Source organism: Dendrobium catenatum, unplaced genomic scaffold (genome assembly GCF_001605985.2).
Source record: "Dendrobium catenatum unplaced genomic scaffold, ASM160598v2 fragScaff_scaffold_1211, whole genome shotgun sequence".
Classification (NCBI taxonomy): Eukaryota; Viridiplantae; Streptophyta; class Magnoliopsida; order Asparagales; family Orchidaceae; genus Dendrobium; species Dendrobium catenatum.
Window position 1 is genome coordinate 396,276 of NW_021319673.1, and position 23,905 is coordinate 420,180.

A 23,905-nucleotide genomic window follows, 5' to 3' on the forward strand; every position below is an offset into this window, starting at 1 on the left:
TGATATCTGATTTCCGTATCTGTTCTGTTGATATCTTATTTCCGTATCTGTTCTGTTGATATCTTATTTCCGTATCTGTTCTGTTGATATCTTATTTCCGTATCTGTTCTGTTGATATCTGATTTCCGTATCTGTTCTGTTGATATCTGATTTCCGTATCTGTTCTGTTGATATCTGATTTCCGAATCTGTTCTGTTGATATCTGTTCTGTTGATACGATCTGCAATTCTGATTTCTGATTTTGTTGATGTGATATGTTTTATTCTTTTCTGTTTCTGATTTAATACGACTTCTATTTCCGTACAATTCTGTTCTGATATTATCTGAACTTCTGATTTCTGTATGATTCTGACTCTGTTGATTTAATCCGTTCTGATTCTGATGTGTACAATTTCTGATTCTGATGTGATCTGTCCGTATCTATTCTGATTTGTTCTGTTTCGTTCTGATATGTCTGATTTGATATCTGTACGATTCTGTTCCGATTTTTGATCTGATTTTTGTCTGATGAGTTTGGTTTTGGATTCTGAGAGTTTTGATTGGAGGTTTGTTGCTTTGCTGAGCTGTTGAGCTCACTCTTGTTTTCTGGTGGTTTTCAGGTTCTGGGTAAGGGAAGGAAGTCCAGGAATAGATTTCTGAGTTCTGATCCGTATAGGTATTGTTTGTACCTGTTGATTTTTGTACAGTCATGGCTTTTCTGTTCTGTCTTTCTTTCTGTTCAAAAGCCATGTACTATATCTGTAGAGGATTGTTTTGAGGAAAATGAAAATATGGATGTTTTGTTCTGCTGTGTTTGATGATTCATAGTGGCTCTGTGTTTGTGTGTCTGTTGAGTTGATTAATTTGGAAGATTCAGTTCAGTAACCAAATTCCAAAGCCAGATCCTGGATAAAAAGGTTTTGTCGCGGCCCGGTGCGAGCGGGATCCATCCCGGATCGGGTCGGGTCGTGACATAATCTATATTACTAATTAAAATTTCTTTATCTTTTTATTTGAAATTTCTTCATTGAAGAGGATGAGATGGTCATGATGATCAAGCTCAATCTAAAAATGTCGTTTGATGATGATTTTAATATACATGTATAATAATTTTATATATTGATGAAACCCTAATGAAGATCTAGATACAATATTGAATAAACTAATTAATAAATATTAATATTAAAAAAGAAAAGAAAAAAAAAGAATAAACTATTTCAAACTTTATTTGAACTAGGTTATGTTGACCTCATGAGCCCATTAGTGCTCAATATTTTGATAAACACAAATAAAATCCTCTTCAATGGTATTATGACATATAATAACACTGCACGCACTGCTTAATTAATAACCTAATAAAACTGTCTAACCAGTGGTATTATCCAACCCAAGATCATCTCAAATTCTTAAAGCAGATAAAAAATAATAATAGACAAAAAGCAATGTGCATGACATCTTAAATTCTTAAAACAAACAATAAGCAATAATCAAATGAAATCATCCAACAACTGAACTTTCACCATGCTTTCAATCACTTGTGTTCACATTCAGACTAAGGATATCATCAGCTATATCATTAAGTTTGAGGTCAGTTGCTACTGCAAAAAAAAAAGAATGATTTGAACTCTCAATAACATTATATAAATATAAATGTGCTTGAATATGCTAGAGAAAACACCATATTCTCCATATAACCAATCCTTTGCAAAAACTAGTGCCTCAACAATATCATGTTTCACTGCACTTTGATATTGATATAAAATTCTATCACTATTGCTTAATGTACTTTTAGATGCTACTGTAATAATTCAAATACATAGTACATCACGAGTAATTGTCAGAATTTCAAAATGTCTAAATTAACCTTCATATCAAACTTTGGTTCATAATGATAAATATCCAATTATGATTTTCTAGACATTATGACCTCATGTTGAAATGAATCAACATCTCATTTTTTGGAAAGGTATTAGAACTGTAAAAGAAAAATAATGAAGTTGTAACTTAATAGTTATAATTATACAACCTGTAGAAATTGTGACTTAATCATAGGAGATGGTATGCTCTTTGAAGCAACACCTTGTACCAGCTCAGATGCATGTAAACGTTGCTCTAATGTACCATTCCCTCTTGAACTGTAGTTAACAAAAAGGAGATCAACTTAAATTTGACCTTTCTTAGTTCAAAGAGGTAATCTCCACCATGCAATCTTCGATAACACCACTCCATGAAAGTAATTTTATATCTCGGATCCAAAATGACAGCCATTTTCAATATATCACTGAATTCTGACCAATATTTCTCAAACTTGGCGCGCAATCATCCCTGTTGTAATTTTTTTAATGTATTGATTACCATTTAATATTTCATTTTTAATTTTACATATGCTGTAAAAATACATGGGAAGTACAAATTTGCTATTAGGGTACTTTGACCAAAAAATGAGACAAATAATTTCATATAATGGAGCAAAAAATTTGTAAATAGCTTCAACTTTATCTTATTCAGGAGCTGTTGGATGGTTCTTGTAGTTTAAATCAACCAATTCTAAATACTGAAAAGCACGTCAAAAATAGATAACACTGTCAAGCATAATGAAGGTGGAGCTCGATCTAGTTGGAACATCCCGTCGCAAAACTCTTCTTCCATCTAGGCAGTTTTGCATAACACAATCAAGAAACTTTTTGTTTCCTTGCTTGAGAGCTTTTCACATACTTAATGCTCTCTCTTATTTTAACAATTGAACCATAATCTCATTCAAACCTTCTTGAACCATAAGATTAACAATATGGGCTATACAATGAACATGAAAAAAATCCCCATCACACAACAACCCATCACATAAATTTAGATGATTACTTAGATAATCAGCTGAAATATTATTTGCAGAAGTATTATCCAAAGTGATACTAAAAATCTTAGACTCTAATGTCCATTTTACCAAAAGAGACTATAGCTTCTCAAACAAAGCAATTCCATTATGTATGGTGGAATGAAAGAAAAACTAATTATTATTTTTTGCAAGTGCCACTCATTATCAATAAAATGAGATGTTAAATAAATAAACCCATTAGTATTTATATAAGTCCATTGGCCTGATGTTAAGCAAACTCTGCTAATAGTTTTACATAACTATTCATTTATATTACACTTCTCCTTAGTGAATAATTTTTTACAATCATTTCTAGCAGTGTTCATATAAAATAATTGTAAGTCCTGATAAAGATATACAAAGAGTGCTTGAACTCCAACACACTCAACACATTGAAAGGACAAATTGTGCATAATGATATATGCAGTGCACACGTCACAAAATTTTGCATTATAACTCATTATTGAGTATAGACTTGGATGAATTAGAATTGGTTTGTAATATCAACTACCATATATCAAACACATTTTTTTCTTGCAATTTTGAAGATGATGCCTTAGATTACCAATTCCATTTTTGTTATCACTTAAGTAAATACAACCACATTTCTTACATTTTTATTTTTGCTCTTCATCTTTCGTATTAGGCAACATCTCAAAATGGCCCCAAACAGCTAAAGTCATTCTTTGCCGCTTTTTAGTAAGTATCCCCTCCTCATTACATAAATCTTTAGGGGACTCTACAACATTTTCAAAAGCCCGAACTTCTTTATTTTCATCAAAAAAAAAAAAAAATCAGGAATGGTATTGAAATTTTCCATCTAGCCAAAACATTAAAATATATAGTTGACGTTTATTTTCGTGTCGACCCAACCCCGATTGAGCCCGACTAGGCTCGATCATGCTCGATCAACCCAATCGATCGTCGTCGAGGCAAAATCGACTCAAATTGGACCCCGATTTGATTAAATTAAATTTGTTTTAGTCAAATTCAATCAAATTTAATTAAATTAAAATCAAATCAATTTAAATCAAACCCCGTCGAGCGTCGTCGAGCTCAATTCGACACAATTCGGCGTCGATTCAAGCTCAATTTCACAAAATTGATCCGATCGGACCCAAATCGACCCAAGTCGGGTTCGATTCAAACTCAGTTTTAGCCTTAAATTGTTAATTCATGCTGAGTTTGACTTTCAAAACATCTCTTTGAGATCTAGGACTGAGATTGAGCTCCAAATCTCACCCAATTTCAAATCAATTGGGCAGAAATCTACTCGAGTAAATTTTTTTCTCCTCGTTTCATGAATCGAAGCAGCAGACGGGACGGATCGGGCGGCTTCTCTGCTTGCGTGCGACTCTAAGGGAGCGGGAGAAGCAGTGAGAGCTGATTCGGCTCCTGTTGTTTTCCAATTTCTGTCCCGCGACCCAGAGACAGAGAGCGAGAGAATAAGAGATAGGGAGAGGCGGAACCAAAGCTCCAACGCGCCATCTCCCCCCGTTTTGCGATCCCTCCCCCTGTTTCGCGACCTCCAGGGAGTGCGGAACCCCATTCCGACTCCACCTGGACGATCGGCCGGACAACCTAGGAGCTCTGTCCCTCTCATCCGCCGGAGCTACCAAGATCTCAAGCTCCAGGAAGGCTTCCACCTCTTCCTCTCTCAACTTCGGCGAGTTTGCAGCAAGTTGGAAGCTGTTGAAGACTTCCAAACAGCAAAAGAAGGTTCCTAAATCTCCCAAACAGCGATTTGGGGCCTTCAAAGCGCCTTGGACAGCAGCGGCGAGTTCCGGAGCAGCTTGGACAGCGACCTTGGAGCTTAAATCGGAGCTTGGAGCGACTTTGGAGCTTGGAGTGGACCTTGGACAGTAGCTTGGACGGAAATTTGGAGCGCTAGGACAAACCGGGGAAGGTATAACTTTGAAACTTAGTGAAACCTAGGGTCCCCCAAGGCCATTTGTTATGTGGTTGACGCCTCCAAGCCCTAGGTCATTAGAAACTTCAATTTTCGCTCTCCTAAAATCCTATCTCCGCTGTCCACTTGTTTAAATCATGAAAATTAAGTAAGTTTCCATGATTTGCTCTCATATGAGAGCTAAAAAGATAGCGGCGTGACGATGGGGCGTTAAACTTATGTTCGACGTCCCTATTCTTGCATGAAAATAATATCCATGTCATATTTAGTGCTGTCACCTTTGACCAAACCCTAGGTTTAGTAGCTCACCCAATGTCCAATGAAATGTAGGAGCATAGGGTCTATTATCTAAATGTGGCATGCGTTAACACACCCCTTAAACTTGCATGTTATGACAAAATTAGTATGCATGTGATAGGTTTACACCGCCTTGACATACACGATTCCCTCTAGATTTATTAGATGTTTAAGCATGTATTTCAATCATTCCTCTTTTTACGAAGTTGTGGGATCGTCCATGAGCATTTTGGACTCATGTTGCAAATCCTACAACTAAAAGGATGATTGGAACACATCCTTGAACTTCTCTAAATTTAGGGAGAAAGTGAAATCTCTCTTTTTATTGTGCTTTTATTTCATAAATGCTAAATTAAGCTTGTGTGAGTTGTTGCCTTTTGAATGTTCGCTCTATGTCAATGGCTATGACCCCTTCTTTTCCTACAATTTGCAAAATCATAAATATGTACACCAAACTCATGGGTGATTGCAAAGCGAAGATGGGGTGTTCTATGGCTTCAAAGAGCTTATAGATTACACCCCATCATATGTTGAAAGTTTGTTGGACATGTTTAGTGTAGTTTGTAAGTTGACGATTAAGGGTGTTAACACATAACTTAGACACTTGGTGAACTTTCGAAAAGACAATCGAAAGCCTTCACCCTTAGGCTTCCCTTAGACTCTAGAAAACTAATTCATAGGGCATATCCATAGGAATTTCAATGACATTCCATCCTATGGCTTTAGGTCCCTTAGATGACACCACTTGTTATCTTTCCAAGAAGAGCCGTAGGAGCAAGTCCACCCTATCGGACCTCTCAAATCATGCCAAAATTGATTTGGAGATCGTTTCATGAATCAGGAATTCTCCAATCAAGTTTTCCCTTCCCCATGCATAATGGTTTGGAGCACCTCAAGGCTCCAAACACTTCGATGCATGAAACCTTTTGACTTAGGACCAAAATCCTAGGTTTGTGACACTCTGTTTATTAATACAAGATCAATAAGCATTTGTCCATTACCCTTCATCTTGGATATTTTGGAGCCCTCTCAAGGCCTCAAAACAATCCATCAACTTTAACCATCATGACTTTAGGAACAAGTCCTAAGTCATCTCCCTTTTGTTGAGACAAAAATCAACAAATGCATGCACTTTTGTAAGTGATATTTTGGAGCCTCTCTAAGCTCCAAATGTCCATCGTGTGTATCACTTGAACTTGAGACCAAACTCTCAAGTTCTCCTACTTAGTTTGTTGAAGCATCTAATCAACAAACACTTCACTCATGTGTTGTATTTAGAGACTATCTAATACTTTAAACGCTCTTCCTACACATGAATCTTTGTAGTTTGGAGTCAAACTCTAGGCTATCAACCCTTGTGTTGGAACATAAAACCAACCAATCTTTTCTTTCCCTTCGTTTGTTAAGACATAAAATTGACAAATGAATGTTCCTCTCTCTCATGTATGATAATTTGGAATCTCCAAAGATTTCAATCAAATGTCATTACATGGTGGTCAAATCTTAGAAATAAATTCTAAGTAATCCTCCACTTGTATGTTGAAACAAAATCAACAATCCTCCTCTCTCATACATGATTATTTGGGACATCTCAAGTCTCCAAATATATCATTGTATGAATCATTCAAACTTTAGGACCAAATCCTAAGGCATTTCTTCATTTGTTGATAACACAAAATCTACAAGTGAGTATTTATCCCTATTCACTCGACTTCAACCAAGTGAACGATCTTCTTTTTGAATAACAAATATTCAAAGGTCTTCTGTGAATTTTTGTAACTCTCTAAGTTACATTTTCTTCCTTCAATCCTTAAGTTGTAGGAAATCTATCAAACCATTTATTCATTAGAACACCAAACCAATGAATGATTTCTCGGCCTTAGGATTCAAATCCTAATCCCCTTTCTCCTACACTCAAAATTGTAGGAAAATATCTAATCCCCCTCATTCTCCTAACCCATGTTAGGTGAGTGAATCATATTCTTTGGGCACCTAAAAGCCTAATGGATTCTCATGAATGTGTATTATCTAAGTTGCACATGATTTCCCTCTTTCTACAACCCAAAAAGTTGTAGGAAAAACCTCTCTTTCTCCTAAAACCTAAAATTAAGAGAATGTACACGTCTCTTTGAACACCAAATGTTCAAAGAATGTTCTTGAACTTGCAACCCATAAGTTGCATCTGCCTCCCTCTTTCCTACAAGTCACGATTGTAGGAGAGTATTTAAATCCGTATTCGTGCTCTCAAGCCCAAGTTGGGAGGATGAATTTCCTCTTTGGACACCAAGCGTTCAAAGAAACCACTCCAATTTGCAACCTCTAAGTTGCACTTCGATCTACTTCTTTTCCTACAATTCTAAATTGTAGGAAATCTCCCAATTCCCCTTCATTTGCCTAGCCTCAAATTAGCAAATGAATTTGTTCCTTTAAACATCAAAAGTTTAAGGAACATTTATGGATTTGCAACCCATAAGTTGCATGTCCCCTTCTCTTATTTCTACAATTCAAAAAGATTGTAGGAATTCTTCTTATTTCATTAACTCAAATTGGGTAAGTGAACATTCCCTCTCCTTTTCTCCTCCAATTTGCAATCCCTAGATTGCACATTGGACTACTTCTTTTCCTACAAATCTAGATTGTATGAAACCACCAAAATTCTCTTCATTTCTTTTAACCAAGATTAAGGAAATGAAACTCCACATCCTTGAATACAAAAATTCAAGAAAGCACCTTCTTGATTTGTAACCTTAAAGTTACAAATTCTCTTTCACTCCTATAGACTCCAAAAGTCTTAAGGAATTCCTTACCTTAGCTCAAAGCCATAGGTTCTTTCACTCTTCATACAACTCAAAAGTTGTATGAAACCCACTTTCACTCAACCTATATTGAGTGATCCAATTTCTGTTTCAAATTATCTTACTTGTTGAACCAAAAACAACAAATAACTTCACCCGAAGCTTAGGATTCAAGTCCCATTTCTCTTTGCCCTTCCAAACTCAAGTTGGAAGGGTGCAATTCTCTCTTTGGACACCAAAGTGTTCAAAGACCTTTATGAATTTGCAACCCAAAAGTTATATTTCCTCCCAATCTTCCTCCAATTCCAAAGTTGTAGGAGATTTCTCCTCTCTTTGGCTCCAAAAGCTAGAGAGAACTCTCCAACATTTAGCTCAAAAGCTAAATGTCAGATTCCCACTTCTTCTTCTTAGCTCTAAAAGCTAAGGAGAATTTCCCTCAACATGTGGCTCAAAAGTTACAAGTTGAGTACTTCTTTCTTAGACCCAAACTCTAGGAGGACCCTTAGTGTGACATACCACATAAGCCTCACACACTTAGATGCACAGCCCCTTAGGCATGCTAGGATTAGGTTTTTTCTTTGTGTGCGCATGTGATTGATGTTGTGGAGTGATTGACTTTTGGATTATCTGCATTGTGGGCACTTGCCCTTAAGTGGTTAGTATAGAAAAATATAAATATTTTTCTGTGCAGGTGGCCATGTTCAAGAAGAGGGTAAGAAAATCATAAATATCATAATGTTGTTTGCTTGCAGGCGCTGTTTAAAACCCCCCAAGAGGCACGGCCAATAGGGTAGAAGCAGGGGCCTAGTGCTTAGCACTCTAAGTGCTAGGCCAATTTTGAGATGTTCATATTTTTGCTATATAAATTGCCCTCTGACTTTGTTTTTACAGATTTGAGTCTTTTTCTATTTTTACCACTATGTATTTGATTAAATTTAGGATGTAAAACTTGTGAGGTTTGGATTAGAAAGCAAGGAAGATCATAGGAGAAAGTACCTTCTTGGAGATAAAGCTTGGAGATCCCCATAAGTAGAGTCTGTAATTAATTTAACTGGGTTGTATAATGGCAGGCAACTCAGCTGCCAAATCTGGTTGTAATAAATTGGACTTCATTTACATTTCCTGCACTTTGTTTATAAATAAAAGCATGCGTTGTTTGTTTACTGGGTGTGCAATAGAAATGCATCTTTTTCTTAGGTTTCTTTCCTTGTTTTGTTTGGGTATGGCCTGGACTTTGATGCAGTAGGATCTTAGGATAAAAAATAAATTTTCTACCTCATTAACATATAAGCAATCTACAAATAAAATCAAATTAGGCTTCATGCTTTTTCAAGTAAGAAAAATTGCATGGCTCCCTTCAAGGAGCCAAGTTTTCCAAATTAAAAAATAAACATGCATAGCCCAAAAATGTGTCACATGTAGAATGCCTCCACATAAGGATTATATAATAAAATCTTTCTTTTTGTGAGTCAGCATTTGCATACCATACATAATTAGGCATCTTGGCCTCAAAGACAAGTTATAAGCCCTACCTTCTAAATAAAAACAAACATACCACTCTACATTTACACTGAGACCGGATGACATGGTTTTAAAAGCGATTAGGAGGGTTAGCTGGTAGTCTCTTCCAGGCGGGACAATAAATCCAGAGGTCGGGCAGGCTATGCCTCTTGTGAGATATAGTTTGTAAGTCCCTTTTGCACTCGTTAGATTTAGGTTTGAGATACCATCTATTGGTAGTCCTCACCTTAGTCTTAGGGTCCGAGATATGGGTTGATTCCAAATCACCCTATAAGCCCTCATCTTTCGGGTAATTCCTCCAATATGTGTTGTTGGAATGTAAGCCCCAACATTCTAATAAAAATATCAACTTAAACCAAAATTAGATTACTAAAATGTAAAGCCCAATATAAGATAGTTTGAGCACCTCTGAGTGTCCCTCAGAATCAAGTGCTCCTACCTCACCTTCCCTTGGACTTCACTCCAAAAATCTGATTCTAAGTTGATCAACTTCTCCTTGAAATTCCTAAAGGCCAAAAATCCTTTAACTAAGACTTTCATGGATTCTAAAACAAAAATAAATTTTAGCCAATGCTTAAGTGACTTTCAAACAGCAAAATCACTAGTTTAATCAAAAGTTTTCCCAAACCAAAGTTTGGGATGTAATTAACCATAGGGGCTTGCCCCTATGGGATGTCTATACCCCAGAAATAAATAAACCCCACTCAACCAAACATCAAGTGAGGGAATCTCTGTTAATAATTGTAAATTTTATCATTGAGTCCATAAGGAAATGATATTTTTATCCTTCGGGGTAATATATCATCATTGTTATGCCGTGCTCGATAATAAAATATGCAATCCGTTCGAGGATACAAAAATTCTCCAACATATATTACTAAGTTAATTCTTAACCATTCATTAAATATCTTATTTTAAAAAGACACATTGACACATTAACTAGTAACTACAATCACAATTTAACACTTTTACAAATTAACTCATTAACTCCTTATTACTTGCCGCATAACTACTTATACAACATAATCATAATAATATAACATAATCATTAACTATATTAACACTTATTCTAATATATGTATATAATAATAACACATTAAATACTATAACAACATTAGTGTATAACACATTAAATATTTAACTAAATGAATGACAAAACATATAAATCAAGTCAGAAGATGAAAATCAACAAACAAAACATGTAAATCACCCCACCCAAATAAACTATAACTAAAGAGCAACTCACATAACTATCATAGAAAGCCAGATATCCGAGGAGATGAATGCATGCCAAACTAGAACCACCTTCATATAAACTAGAATATATATCAAACCAGCTAATGTATGCCAAGCTTTTTTTTTTTAATTTCAGACAACCTGAGCAATATTCGAGAGAACAACAAATAAGCAACAAATCAAAAAACCTAAAATGAAATATTCCCTATGAACTTTAGTATTGAAATATAGGTGAGTTAGTGTAACAAACCGACATTAAGAAATATCAATACATGTTCATAGATGAAGGTTCTAAAGGAGCAAATAGAAAAAAGAAATGAGATGCAAGCAGCGGTGTAGAGAAGATAACACGGTAAAGAGAAGATCATGGGTGAAGTGAGATGAACCCCTAGACAGAGATCTGAGACATAGCTAGATATCCTAGGAGATGAAACCCTAGGCAAAGCAAAGAAGGAGAGGAGATAAGAGCACATGTTAAATGGGTGAAGAGAAGAGCACGCAAGAAGAGCCTAATTTTCAAATTAATTACACTTGCACATTTAGCCATATGGATCATTACAGGTCATCAATTGGGTTATTGGGTCAACTTGGACCCGACCTAAAATTTCAAAAGGGTCAGATTTACAGACTTGACTCATTTCAAAATTGGTCGGGTCTAACCTGAAAATTTTAGGTCTGGTTTGGGTCGAGTTATCGCGTCATGTCCGTTTTTGACAGCCCTATATGTTAGTGGTCAAATAATTTTTTCAAAAAAATATGCTCAAAAGTTACTTGGTATGAAATTACCTATAATATAACAATATGAGAAATAACATTATTGAAATTGCAAAAACATGAAGGAGATGACTCTTGGAACACCTCATTTTCAAGCATTATTGTCATTTTTAAAGCACATTTTTTTTCCTTTCAAGTTATCCTCTACCCTCATTCATAATTTATTGTGAGCTCCCTCAAATAAATAGAGGTTATTGTTCATGCATGTTTAAAATAGGAAGGAGGCAATAGGATGACCTTATGTTCTAAAAGGAACAAGTTTAGAAAGATAATATTAAGTATTAAATCCTTATTTGAATTAAGAACGAATGTATATTCAAACCTAGGTGTTAACTATTAGATGTGAAATTAGGTTTAGAGCAATCCTTGAACAATGTTTGAATGTCATGAATGAGGCTCAAATCTCATTTAATTATGTTTCAAACAAGCGCCTCTACAATTTCACATTCCTTTATTTATAAGCATACTCATGTAGATATTAGAGGAGTAAAATCTAAGACAACAATACAAATACTAGAGGGGGAAAGAAAATAATGGATAATATGCATCCAGTAAGTCATTAATGAAGGCGTATTTTATGTTAATTTTATTTTCTCTTTAAGAACATCCATTGTTGCTTTTATATTAGCCAAGTCTTAACTCCAACTCATTTATATGAGTTTGTTTATAAACACATAAAGTTGAAATTAGGGAGGCGCAAGTTCAAATCATATTCAAATCATGGTTTGAATAAGTTACCTTTTTCAAACTTAGGATGTATTAAAGTGTTCATAAATGTTATTGTTTGCTCCTATTTAATGTATTTCAGTGTTGTCATTTCCTGTAGTATGACATGTAGAGTATTCATTAATATATTTAAGGGTTCATAAATACTATTTGAATCTATTTTATATTGTAATACTTATTGCCATGAACTATTATTTACGTAAAACTCCAAAATGTTCAAGCATGAGATTTTTAATCAAAATATGCACAAATAAGATTTAATCAAGCATTAAATAGTATTTGAATCCTATTTAAATCATGTTCGAGCCATTCATAGCATAACAAAGTGCAATCATAAAAGCTGTAACATATAAAACTCTAATATTTATAGAATAAAATATAATTACAACATCTATAACATAACAAACTATAACTTTGATACAATAGAGTATAATCACAACAACAATAATATAGTTAAATTGAATTTCCCTTCCTCTGTATCTAATGAGTGATCTAACCACTTAATTCTCAAAAGTCTCTTCCTATTTAACATAGTAACTACGATTAAACCAAAAAAAAAAAAAAAGTAACTACGATACTTATCTATATCACTATAAAAATGTCGAAATTTGTCCTCACATCATGAAAGACATAGAAACATAAATTTTCATGCCTTTCTTCATTAAAAGTAGAATTTTCTCAACTTTTTCAAAAAGATCAAAAGTATCAAATAGTCTTAACAGCTTTATCCATCACATCCAGAGGTCTACATATGACCCAAGCATTGCAATACATCTCTACGTGTATTATTACAGGGAATACATTCATTCATAGAAAATTAATTCGAATGAATCAATTTCAAAAAATATAGAGAGCACAAAATAAAAGGGTGCGATTTGAATCATGTCGTGAGCTAGGTTTGAACATGGTTTGAATTTTTCCTAAACAAAGGTTCAAATATGATTTGGTCATGGTTGGAATGTGGTTGTAACAGTTAATATGGTCTCCAATATATTTTATGATTTATATTTTAGCATATGAATAATATTAGAGCAAAACATGTAACTCTTATTAAAAGTTTGTAGCTTGTTTATGCTTTTCATATGAGGTCTCCTTTATTCTCCTTCATATTATAGCATGGCAATGATGAATACATTTCAAATCAAAATAATCAAAAGTATAAGATCAATAATCTTGAATAAACGATATTTGAAATTTATAGACTATGATGTGAAATTTTATCGTAGACCGATCATAGAAGCTCTAAGATTGTTGGACTCAAAAGTTGCTCGGAAGATAGATATTTGAGCATCATTGTTGCTCTAAGTTTGATTTTCTCTTCACTTGAGGATTATGATTTATAATTTTATTTAGAAGGGTCATTTCAATTTAAAAGAATTTTTCGATATATTTTTCATAAAAATAAGGCTACTTTATCAATTACATATATTATGAGGAATATAAATTCAAAATTTCATCTTGCTTTAGGACCAAACACTCTAAAGTCTAAACTATGAAGCATAATGAGTTTGATGTATTATACAAATGGAACATATGTTGAATATAACAAAATAGTTTTAATTAAAAAAGAAGAAGAAGCCATTTCAATAGTTTTTTTGGCACATGTGTTGTGAAGGGGTGACAAGTTGGGAACTTCATAATAAATTTAATATATTTTGGTCGCTTAGTGAGTGAAGGGAAAAGGGAAGATATTTTTTTACTATGATATTCAACATGTCAAGTCTCCCTCTATTTTTTTATTTCTCACATAAAAGATAAATTAAAATTAATTATTATAATTATTTTAAATTACTTGCATTTATGTGCATCATCTATTTATTTTTATTTTTCTCATCATTATATGACTCATTATTAGATAAAAATGATATATTAATAAATTTATTTTTAATTTTTGAGACTAGTTGATTGTAAATATTTAGAATTAATATATATTTTAAATAGCACAAGTTGAACTCAATATATTTGAATTATTTTTTATATTTGGTTAGTTTTAAAATAATTTTAGGACATTATTTTTTGTTGTTAGGATTGCTAAAATGTTAATAAAAAATTTTCATTTTTAATTTTTTTTTTAATTTCTTTGTTTCTCCTAGGGCACAAAATGGGCTCATGAGCTTATTAGAGATGGAATCACAGGTCGCACATGTGAGGCTGAACATAATCATAAATATTTATTTAGCCACTACTTTTTTATCATTTTTAAAACTATTTTATACTAGAAAGTCACTTTATACAATAATTTTGAAAAAAAATTATTCTTTACAATAATTTTATAACCATATTTATAAAAAATTACAATCATCACAAACAGACTCTCATTAATCCAAAAAATAAGCTATACTAGTTATAATTTTAAGAAATTAATTTAAAAAGATAAAGAAATTAAAAAAATGTAAATCAAGAACACATATTCAACCTAAAAAAGAAGAAACTATACTATGTTTAATTTCAATGGGAGAAACAAATTTGAAAATTTTAAATAGAAATATGAAAGTTGAAAATAATAATAATCAATTTTCGAGTTCTAATGGAATACACAGCAGAAATATCTCCTTTGCCCTGAATTAAACATAAAAATTCAAACAATTCTAAGGCATATAAGAGAGACCTATATGAACATACAAAACCAGTCCTCTCTCTCCCTCCCTCTCATTCTCCCTCTCTTTCTCAATAACTTTATATAAAAACTTAGGTTTCGTTTGGGGCAGCTTTTACTGTTTTCAAAAATAACTTTCTAGTACAAAAATTTTTAATTCAAAAGTTTTATACTAAGAAAGCTGTCCCAAATGAAGCCTTAATTCTTTTCCTCCTTGGGATGATCTTTCTTTGGAACTTTTGAATCCAATTCCTTCTGAATGGTTCCTTCAGCTGACCTGAGAAAATGCATTTTTAGCACAAACATTTTAATTTTTGTCAAAGTTGAGAATCACTTTAGAACTGAGATCCAAACTCTTAGCTATTATGAAATTTGTCAGGTAAACAGTGGCAGTAAAATACAACAGGATCCCTCAAACAAAAGCTCAAGACCGTTAATGGCAGAAGTGACAATCAAAATGCTTTGCAGAGTCTAAGATTTTGTTTGGGACGACTTTCTTACTGCTTCTTAAAGAGCGGTAAGAAAGCCATTAAATCTTAAATCTTCTATAAATGGACACAACAGATCGAGAAAACATAGATGGCAAGTACACAAAAATGCATTTATTTTTCCATACAAATTATTGCATGAACACGACAATTAGATATAACATTTATATGTTGGATGGAAAACTGGCTATTAGACACCATGCAGACTTGTTAGATCTTCTACCTTCTCAAGTGAGACAAGCCACATACCTGACTTCATATATATATATAAAGTTCTCTATAAAAAGGTGAGATGTTTGGCCACCATCTCTTAGTATATGTTGCATTTATCTTGTATATTACCAGATACAGGAAATGTTGATTTCTTGGGAGTGAGAAGTAATGTTCCTTATGGATATTGGTGGCAAAGATTCATCATAGACCACTCAGAGCTCGCATGGCTCATCGAAACGGTTTTAAGGAATTTGGACCTTCGACCTCTTTTTTAGGGAGCAATGGTACATTCCATTCATTCTTATAATATTAGCATATACATACTTGTCAGTCAGGATCAGTTCTGTTCTTTGCAAGAGGATTATGCCAATGAAAACCTCAATTTGAAACAAATGCGATCAGCAACCTTATTGGTAACTGAAGCGCAGGGAGCCAAATTTTGCAAGAAAAAAAATATACACGGACAACAATGTACATGGCAGCATATGAAATTAAAAGAACTATCAGTTACTTCAAGGAGAGATAAAGGAAGATCTCATATTTATTGATTTAGAAAAAGCATATGATAAAGCTCCAAGTGAAGTGATATGGAGAGTTCTAAAAAAGAAAGGGATTAATAATGCTTATATTCAAGTCATTAGGAATTTGTATGGAGTTGTTACTTGTGTTCAAGCACAAGATGGTTTGACCAAGTATTTTCCAATTTCAGTTGGATTACATCAAGGATCAGCCTTAAGCCCTTATGTTTTTTGCTTTAGTCATGGATGGTCTTACTAGAGATTCGCAGGAGGATGTTCCTTGGTGTATGCTTTTTGCTGGCGATATTCTTCTTGTTGATAAGACTAAAGAGGGGGTTGAAGGTAAACATGAATTATGGAGGTCAGCCTTAGAGTCTAAAGATTTTCGTTTGAGTAGATCTAAAATAGAATACCTGGAGTGTAATTTTGTTAGTAATAGATTATAGATCTAGTGGGGGGTTAGTGACGTTGAGCGATCAAGCCATTAATAAGAGTACATGTTTTATATATATTGAGTCTATTGTTCAAAGTGATGATAAAATAGATGGGGTTATTATTAGTAGAATTCAAGTTGGATGGATGAAGCGGAGGATTGCATTGGGCTTATTGTGTGATAGAAAATTACCAATCAAACTTAAGGAAAATTCTATAATATGGTTAGACCTGTAATGCTTTATGGCGCAGAATGTTGGCCATTAAAAGAGCAGCATAATATTAAGTTAAGTGTTGTAGAGATAAGGATGCTCATGTGGATGAGTGGCTTTAATCTTAAAGACAAGATACGAAATGAGCATATATGTGAAAAAGTTGGAGTAGATGGCTAATGGCATACTTCTAAATGATAAGAAAAATTTTGCTGAAATAGTTAAAATAATCGAGTAAAAATATTTAACATATAAAAGACCTTAGATTTATAGAATAAACAACATTGAGTTTATATATAAGATATGCAATTTCAAGTATATTATGAATATTACTAGTATTACTGAATATTACTAGAATATAAGATGATACCAAATTGTGAATTATTCATGTATATTGAATCTAAATATAGTTTTTTGTGTTGAAAATAAGGGTGATGAGAATATAATTTTCAGTGCTGTCAAAGTGTTAAATGCACCTTTTTGCTTCCATGCACAAAGTGTAAAGTGAACTGACACTTTTACTAATTATAGTACTCATGACTTGTATATTAAATATGTATATATTATGCATACAATAGTCATTTAATTAATCAAAATTAAATCATATTAGATAATATCTTTCACCAAATATAATTAACATTCAATAATAATAATTTCTAGCTAGCTGAAAATCAAAAGAGCATTAAATAGATAAAGAATGAAGTGATGAACGCGTGTTTAAAAATCAAGAATATTTATAAGATTGAGAGACCAGTGACGAGGTACTAAAATCAAGCAGAGGATATGCCAAAAAAATATTCTTGAGAAGCTTGAAAGTAAGAACCTTCCATCACCAGTATCAAGAACCCATATAAGCTCAAAGCGTGTTCTATATCCTCATGAAGCCATAGAGAGGGTACTCTGCCAGATGGAACTTTTAAAGCACATTTCTTACACAGATTAATCTTGTTTTTTGTAAAGTAGGAGAAAAGCTCAAAGCTACCTATTGTGAATACATGTGTAGGACAAATGTGATGTATATTGATAAGCATTGTAACTAGATATTATGCCGTCTAAAAATTTTATTTCTCATTTTCTGAATATTTTATTTCTTCACAAACTATTTCCTGGCCGGTGACTCCATGCTGGAAAAATTTTGCATTTTCTGCAAGCGCTTTCCTGTGAGGTTTCTTTTCTAAAATTTAAAATCTTTCATGCTGAACTGGGATCGTACTATCCTTGTTTTATGAAAAATTAAAGAAAGCATTTCTTTCGAATTTGAAGAGATACTGAACTAGAGATACAATCATAATAGAATAAAAGATAGAGGATTTTGGAAATCTCATTTCTAGCTTTCGGAAATCTTATTTTGTTTATCGAAAAGCAGTAAAAAGACTTGATAATAAAGTATTAAAAATGACATATAATTACCACAATAAATTTAATTTCACAAAACCTTAATTGAATAGGCATTACTTAGCCCAAAAATGAGTTGCATTGAAACTTTATTCATGGTTATCTGATCAATAACTTGAAATAAAAAATTCAGAACCCCCGACCCAGATACAAGCAAACACATGGACAAAACAAACCACATTGTTGATGCAAGAATATATATATATATGTCATGATATGTCCAGAACACATGAATTGTATATTTTATAATCATTAAGATTTAAGATGATATTATCAAGCACCATTCTTGGCAGTATTAAAATCATAGTATAAGGAAATTAAAAGATGATAATAAAGAGAAGCAATTAGTTGATAATCTAGGTAATAACTAATTCCTGTCCAGCATGTGTCAAAACTTGATTATGGTTTAGGTTTGTGCCAAAAGGATATCCAAAAAATATTAGAATTTTTTTTAATAAAAAAGACGACATGACATGATGATCGGGATAGAGGAAACGAAATAAGTGACACTCGCTGAATTAGAAGCATGATAATGAAAATTCTCACTTCAATTGTTCCTGACACGGGACAATGGGGCACATGACAAGCATGAGAACTTGGATCTATTCCTGGTTAATGACGAGCATAAAACATTCAAAGGCATAAGTATCAAAATGTTCTCCATTTAGGCAACATAGTAACTATTTTCTTTCACTACCTACTACTAAGAAGGAATGACCAAACAGATGGGAAAGGAGATCCTGAAATAGTTTTGGTCAAGTACATGCAAAATGCAAACTCTTATTTTGGGATTGTAAGCTCTCAAAATAGCAAGAATTGCAGTCATATTGGTGTTTTAGTTGCTATCTAGTGAGGATAATAGAGTCGTCGCACATCTAAGAGAGGAGAGCTTGAACTATTTTTGATTAATGGCGGCAGGATGCAGCTTTTATTTTATGTCCTACCTTATATCCAAATAAGCAGTAAGACAACTATCTTCTTGTCCTGATTTCCAAAGAGGGAGAACAAAGAAAAAACCATATATGAGAGGGGAGAGCTTGAGCTATTTATTGGTCAGGATCGAGCATGAAGCATTCTACCAGAGTAATGCAAACTCACCAAAAACTTGTACTTAAACTCAAGCCACATTAGCTTTTGTTTAGGCGCATTCCAAAAGCAAAAGTACATTAAGCTTCCCTTGCTGATTGGTCCACCAAATAAAGTGGACCACAAATCCAATTTGTCGTAGAAATTTTCAGGGAGTGTAGCAGTACTTTATGTGGGTTGGTGTTAGTAAAGAGGGGGAATGCTGGGGAGTAGTCAAAGGAGAGATGCTTGCCTCTGAACTCTTCCATGGAGTTATTTTTTAGTGTTAAGGGTAGGGGGGGGGGGGGATGGTGCATTTCATTGAATGATGGGAGCATGAGGAGATGTGTTTGCCTTTGAACTCTAGAGTAAAGTGGCTATGTTTGAGTGTGGGTCAAAAAATCCAATACAGTGTTTTATAGTGCCCCTACAAAAATCCATGCTTCAAATTTTATTGGATGAACTTGAGGCAAATATGAAGCCAACAAGTGTAGAATAGAAACAAGCAATATATTACACATGGTTTCTAGGATCAAATAGTCAATTCAAAACTAACGATGATGTTATTTCAAGATTAACTCTTTCTTAGGAAGAAACATGCACACAATGGAGATTGCTTATTATTAAATTGGAAATCTATATCATGTGCTATTGAAGTGGCTATGAATTTTACTAATTTAAGGAAACAACGGTAACCAAGGTAGAAATAACAATTATCTTCACATGTACTCGAAACCATCCATTGTGGTGCATTTCATTGATGATTAAACAATCTTAAAAGTCTTGAAATTGTGCAAACAAATATTTTACATGATATTAAAAAGATTATAATTTTATCTTAAATTTGAAGGTCATAATATCAAAATCTTAGAGCTCTTCTCCTAACATTCCTCACATAGTCACATATCTTACATCATTTATCCATATTTTTGAATGATTGAATGACCTTCAAATGAGAGATGATTATGCCAAAGCTTAAAAGGAAAGAGCTATACTGCATAATTAATGCAACTTAAAAAGAAGGATAAGCACAGATAGGTAACAATGATACATAATCCAATGATGCCACTATTCATGTCAAAGATTGAAGATGAAACTATATTAATTTAATTATGAGCAACATCAATGAAATGCTTAACTGACTTGCAAAGGGCATAGTTTAATAAAGAATGACGCTCCCCTAAAATTCTTTCAAAACATGAATCCTTTTTCCACCTAATAAACTTTGGCAAAGTATAAAAACCATAAGTTCAGCACCTTTTACCAACTATAAGGACGGCGACCATTGGGTTAAAATCTAACAATCTACGAGAAAATAGAATAATGAAGGCATAACAACAAATTAAACACAACTTCAACGTCCATAACCAACTCACTACCCACAGATTAAATTTTCCCCTTCAAAATTAAAACTAACAACTAGCCAAAGCGAAATTTCGAACCCATTCCCGATCGTGAATCCAAAGAAAGGGAGTTAACAAAGGGGGAAAACACAAATTTGGCACAATCAACAGCCAAACTCGTCAAATTCTTCTGATTCGAGTAACAAAACACAAACTTCTGCATCTGAAAAACGGAGCTGGAGAAGGAAAAGGCAGTGGGAAGTAAGAGGATAACGAAACTAACTTGCCGGTGGAGGCGGATTCCTCTTCAATCCAGTTCCTGATGTGGCGCATGTTACGCCGGAAAATAGCCGCCGACTGCTTCACGTCGCTGCGTAGGAGGAGGACAGCGGCGCTTACAGCCGCTACCGTAAGAATAAAATTGGTTAGCGCCATGGGCGCAGCTTATCAACGTCCCAAGATGCTCGTGAGATGCGATATCAAATATGGAAATCAAGATAGTAATTTTTGTAGATGAAATAGCTTTGATGGTAATCCACAGTCTCCCGAACCCTAGCGAAGTATGCAAATCGAACAGCTCTCGGCTGTCTATATAAATGGAACGAGATGATATAATAAATATTTTTTATATTTAAATATTATAATAATTATGCATATTTGTAAATATATAATAGAAATTGAATATAATCATAATATGAATGATAAGAAAATAAAACAAATAAATTCCATAAATTTAAAATTAAATTCATTATTATTATTATGCTATATATATATTTTAAAAGAAATTAGACTAAGAATGAAAGAACATAATATCTTCACTTTATATACCACATGCTAATAAAATGTCCTCTTAATTATATCATTAATTAATCAATTAAGTTAAATTAGATAATTAATTTATGCACTAATTCTACTATTAATTATTTAATTAAATAACTTAATTATTATTTGTTTAAATTATATAAATTAAGTTAATCGATAATAACTTTGAGGCGTCTAGGGTTTGTATTTCATCTTTTCTTTTTGTCGTTGCTGTTCAGCTTCGTTGATTCACAGGAGGTGTACAGATTGCGCGCGTTGCTACTTCGGTTCCTTCGTGGCTGTTCGACTTCGCTCCTCCGGCTTCGTTGATTTGCAGGAGGTGTACAGATTGCGCGCGTTGCTACTTTAGTTCCTTTGTGGCTTTTCGACTTTGCTCCTTCGACGACTTTCCCTTCTTGTCGGATCGAAAGTTACGACATTTTGATCGGAAGCAAGAACAGGAGCTCGCTGGCTGTGAAGTTAACTTTCTCCCTTTCACGCGCTTCTAATGTTAAATCCCGTTAAATCCACCGAACCGAGGGATTTAGTAAATCCGGGATTTAAGCTGTAAATCCGTAAGATTTACGGAATCCCAGGATTTAACGCGCGCACAAAAAACCGTTTGGCTGGATTTAGCGTAAATCCGACTTAAATCCCACGATAAATCCGATACCAAACAGCCCCTAAAGAACATGTCATGAATGCGAGAAGAATAAAGTAGAGCGATGGCCGAGGAAAAGAAGTGATGAACTCATAATAGTAGGTTAGAGAGGAATTGAGCACGCTCTTCTTAGGTTCCTTCTTCTTTGTGGCATCACGAAACAGATGACGAGTCAGGGCGAATAGGAAGAAGCGTAGAAAGAGTTTTTGTTTTTGTTTTCGTTCTATATAAGTATAAGTTTTACCTTAGTTAATTTTAGGCTATCAAATATGGCCTGAACAGCTCAAATCATTTTTCAAATGAAACACCTGATTATTCAAAACATGGATCGGTTTAGCGGTTCGGCGATCAAACCGCCGTTTCGAACAGTTTGATAGCAGTTTTGTGTGAAACTAATTTTATAGTAAACAGTGAACCAACTGGTTGGCTGGTTCACGGTTCAACAGGTTGAACTAGTCGGTCCAATCTGATTTTTAAAGCCTTGGAAAAATTGATAAGTGAATATATTTTTAAATTAAAATATTATATTTTAGTCAAATTTATACTATAAATTGAATCATATGCATAGGAAAAAAATATATATTTGAACAAATCTATACTCATTGGTGGAGTCATGAAAAATTAGGAAATCTTAATAAAAATTTTACAAAGTTCAAATATTATCGAATAGGGTTCAAATAAGGTCTGAAATAGGGTTAAGTCATGGTTTAACTTATTTAAATATAACAGAATGCAATCCGATAATTCTAACAAAACAAATTACAAGAAAACTATAACAGCTTGTAATCAAAATATTATAATAAGGCATATTATAAGATAGATATAATAACGTATAATCTAATAGCTATAATACAACAGAAAATTCAATCATTATATCACAATAAAGAGCAATCCAATGGGTACGACATATCAAACTTCAATACAACAACTACACAATATACAATTTTAATGGAATTTAAGATATTTATAATACAATATCACACTACAGAAAATTTGTTCATTACCAGCGGTTTTTGTCAACGGTTTACTTGTAAATATTGACGATTCTGAGTAAAACTAGCGGCTTTTCGGCGGTTGTCACACCACCGGAAAAAACGGCGTCAGAAACTATTGCCGGTGGCGTTTTTCCTGCGGTTTATTTAACCGACGACTTTCCGGTGGCATACACCGCTGATTATCGCCGGTATTTTTACCGGCGGCTTCCTGGCCGTTAGACCGCCGGTACAAATACCGTCGTTTGATCATACAAAATAAAATAAATAGAAATAATGATATTTATTTTCGATCTAAGTTGGTCAGACTTCAGCTCTGATACAAAAATAAAAAGCTATTTTAACCCTTAAAAGTAGAGCATGAATTAAATTATAATTGATTATTATTTAACTCTTTTTGATTCTTGTATCTTAGAATATGTGATTTGTTATCTTCTTCTTTAGAATTTTAACTAAGATAGGCTAAGAAAGAGTATTGTTGCGTCCTGGAGTATTCGCGGTGGTAGAGAAATATATGGTTTAACGTCTTAGCATTGTACGAAAATCCAGCACGCAATCAGATAAGAGAGAGGGTGTAGCATTCATAAGAGACACCAGAGTTTTTACGTGGAAAACCCCTGAAAGGGGGAAAAACCACGGGGCCTGGCCCAGTTTGAATGAATCCACTAGTATTTGTAGTCGATTACAAATGAGCCCTTCTTAGGGAGAAGGCCATGGCTTGATGTCACAAATGTACATCATATATAGTGTATTACATGATGGGAGTTACATATACATATTTGTTTGGTCGGAAGGACCGTAGTAGGCGACGGAGGTCGGAAGGACCGTAGTCGGCAAGAGACCGGGGTCAGAAAGACCGTTATCTGTTGATGGAGGCCGGAAGGACCATAGTAGGCGACAGAGGTCGAAAGGACCGTAGTCGGCGAGAGACCAGGGTCAAAAAGACCGTTGTCTTTTGATGGAGGCCGGAAGGACCATAGTAGGCGACAGAGGTCGGAAGGACCGTAGTCGGCAGTATTCTGGGAGAACTGTGGGCATTAAGTGGTGGCCTGCTGGAGCTTAAGGCCTCAAGTAGTGGTC

At 33.9% G+C, this 23,905-nt stretch overlaps 1 protein-coding gene across 1 annotated transcript; it reads right to left on the reverse strand.

Annotated features, from left to right (window-relative positions):
- Positions 1–14,865: 14,865 nt before the first annotated feature.
- LOC110093097 lies at positions 14,866–20,956 on the reverse strand. The gene is made up of 2 exons (XM_020817887.2): positions 20,655–20,956; positions 14,866–14,982 (listed from the first exon to the last, which is right to left on the reverse strand). The coding sequence occupies exons 1-2, from the start codon at positions 20,804–20,806 to the stop codon at positions 14,904–14,906; spliced, it is 231 nt and encodes a 76-aa protein (XP_020673546.1). The 5' UTR covers positions 20,807–20,956; the 3' UTR covers positions 14,866–14,903.
- Positions 20,957–23,905: the final 2,949 nt, after the last annotated feature.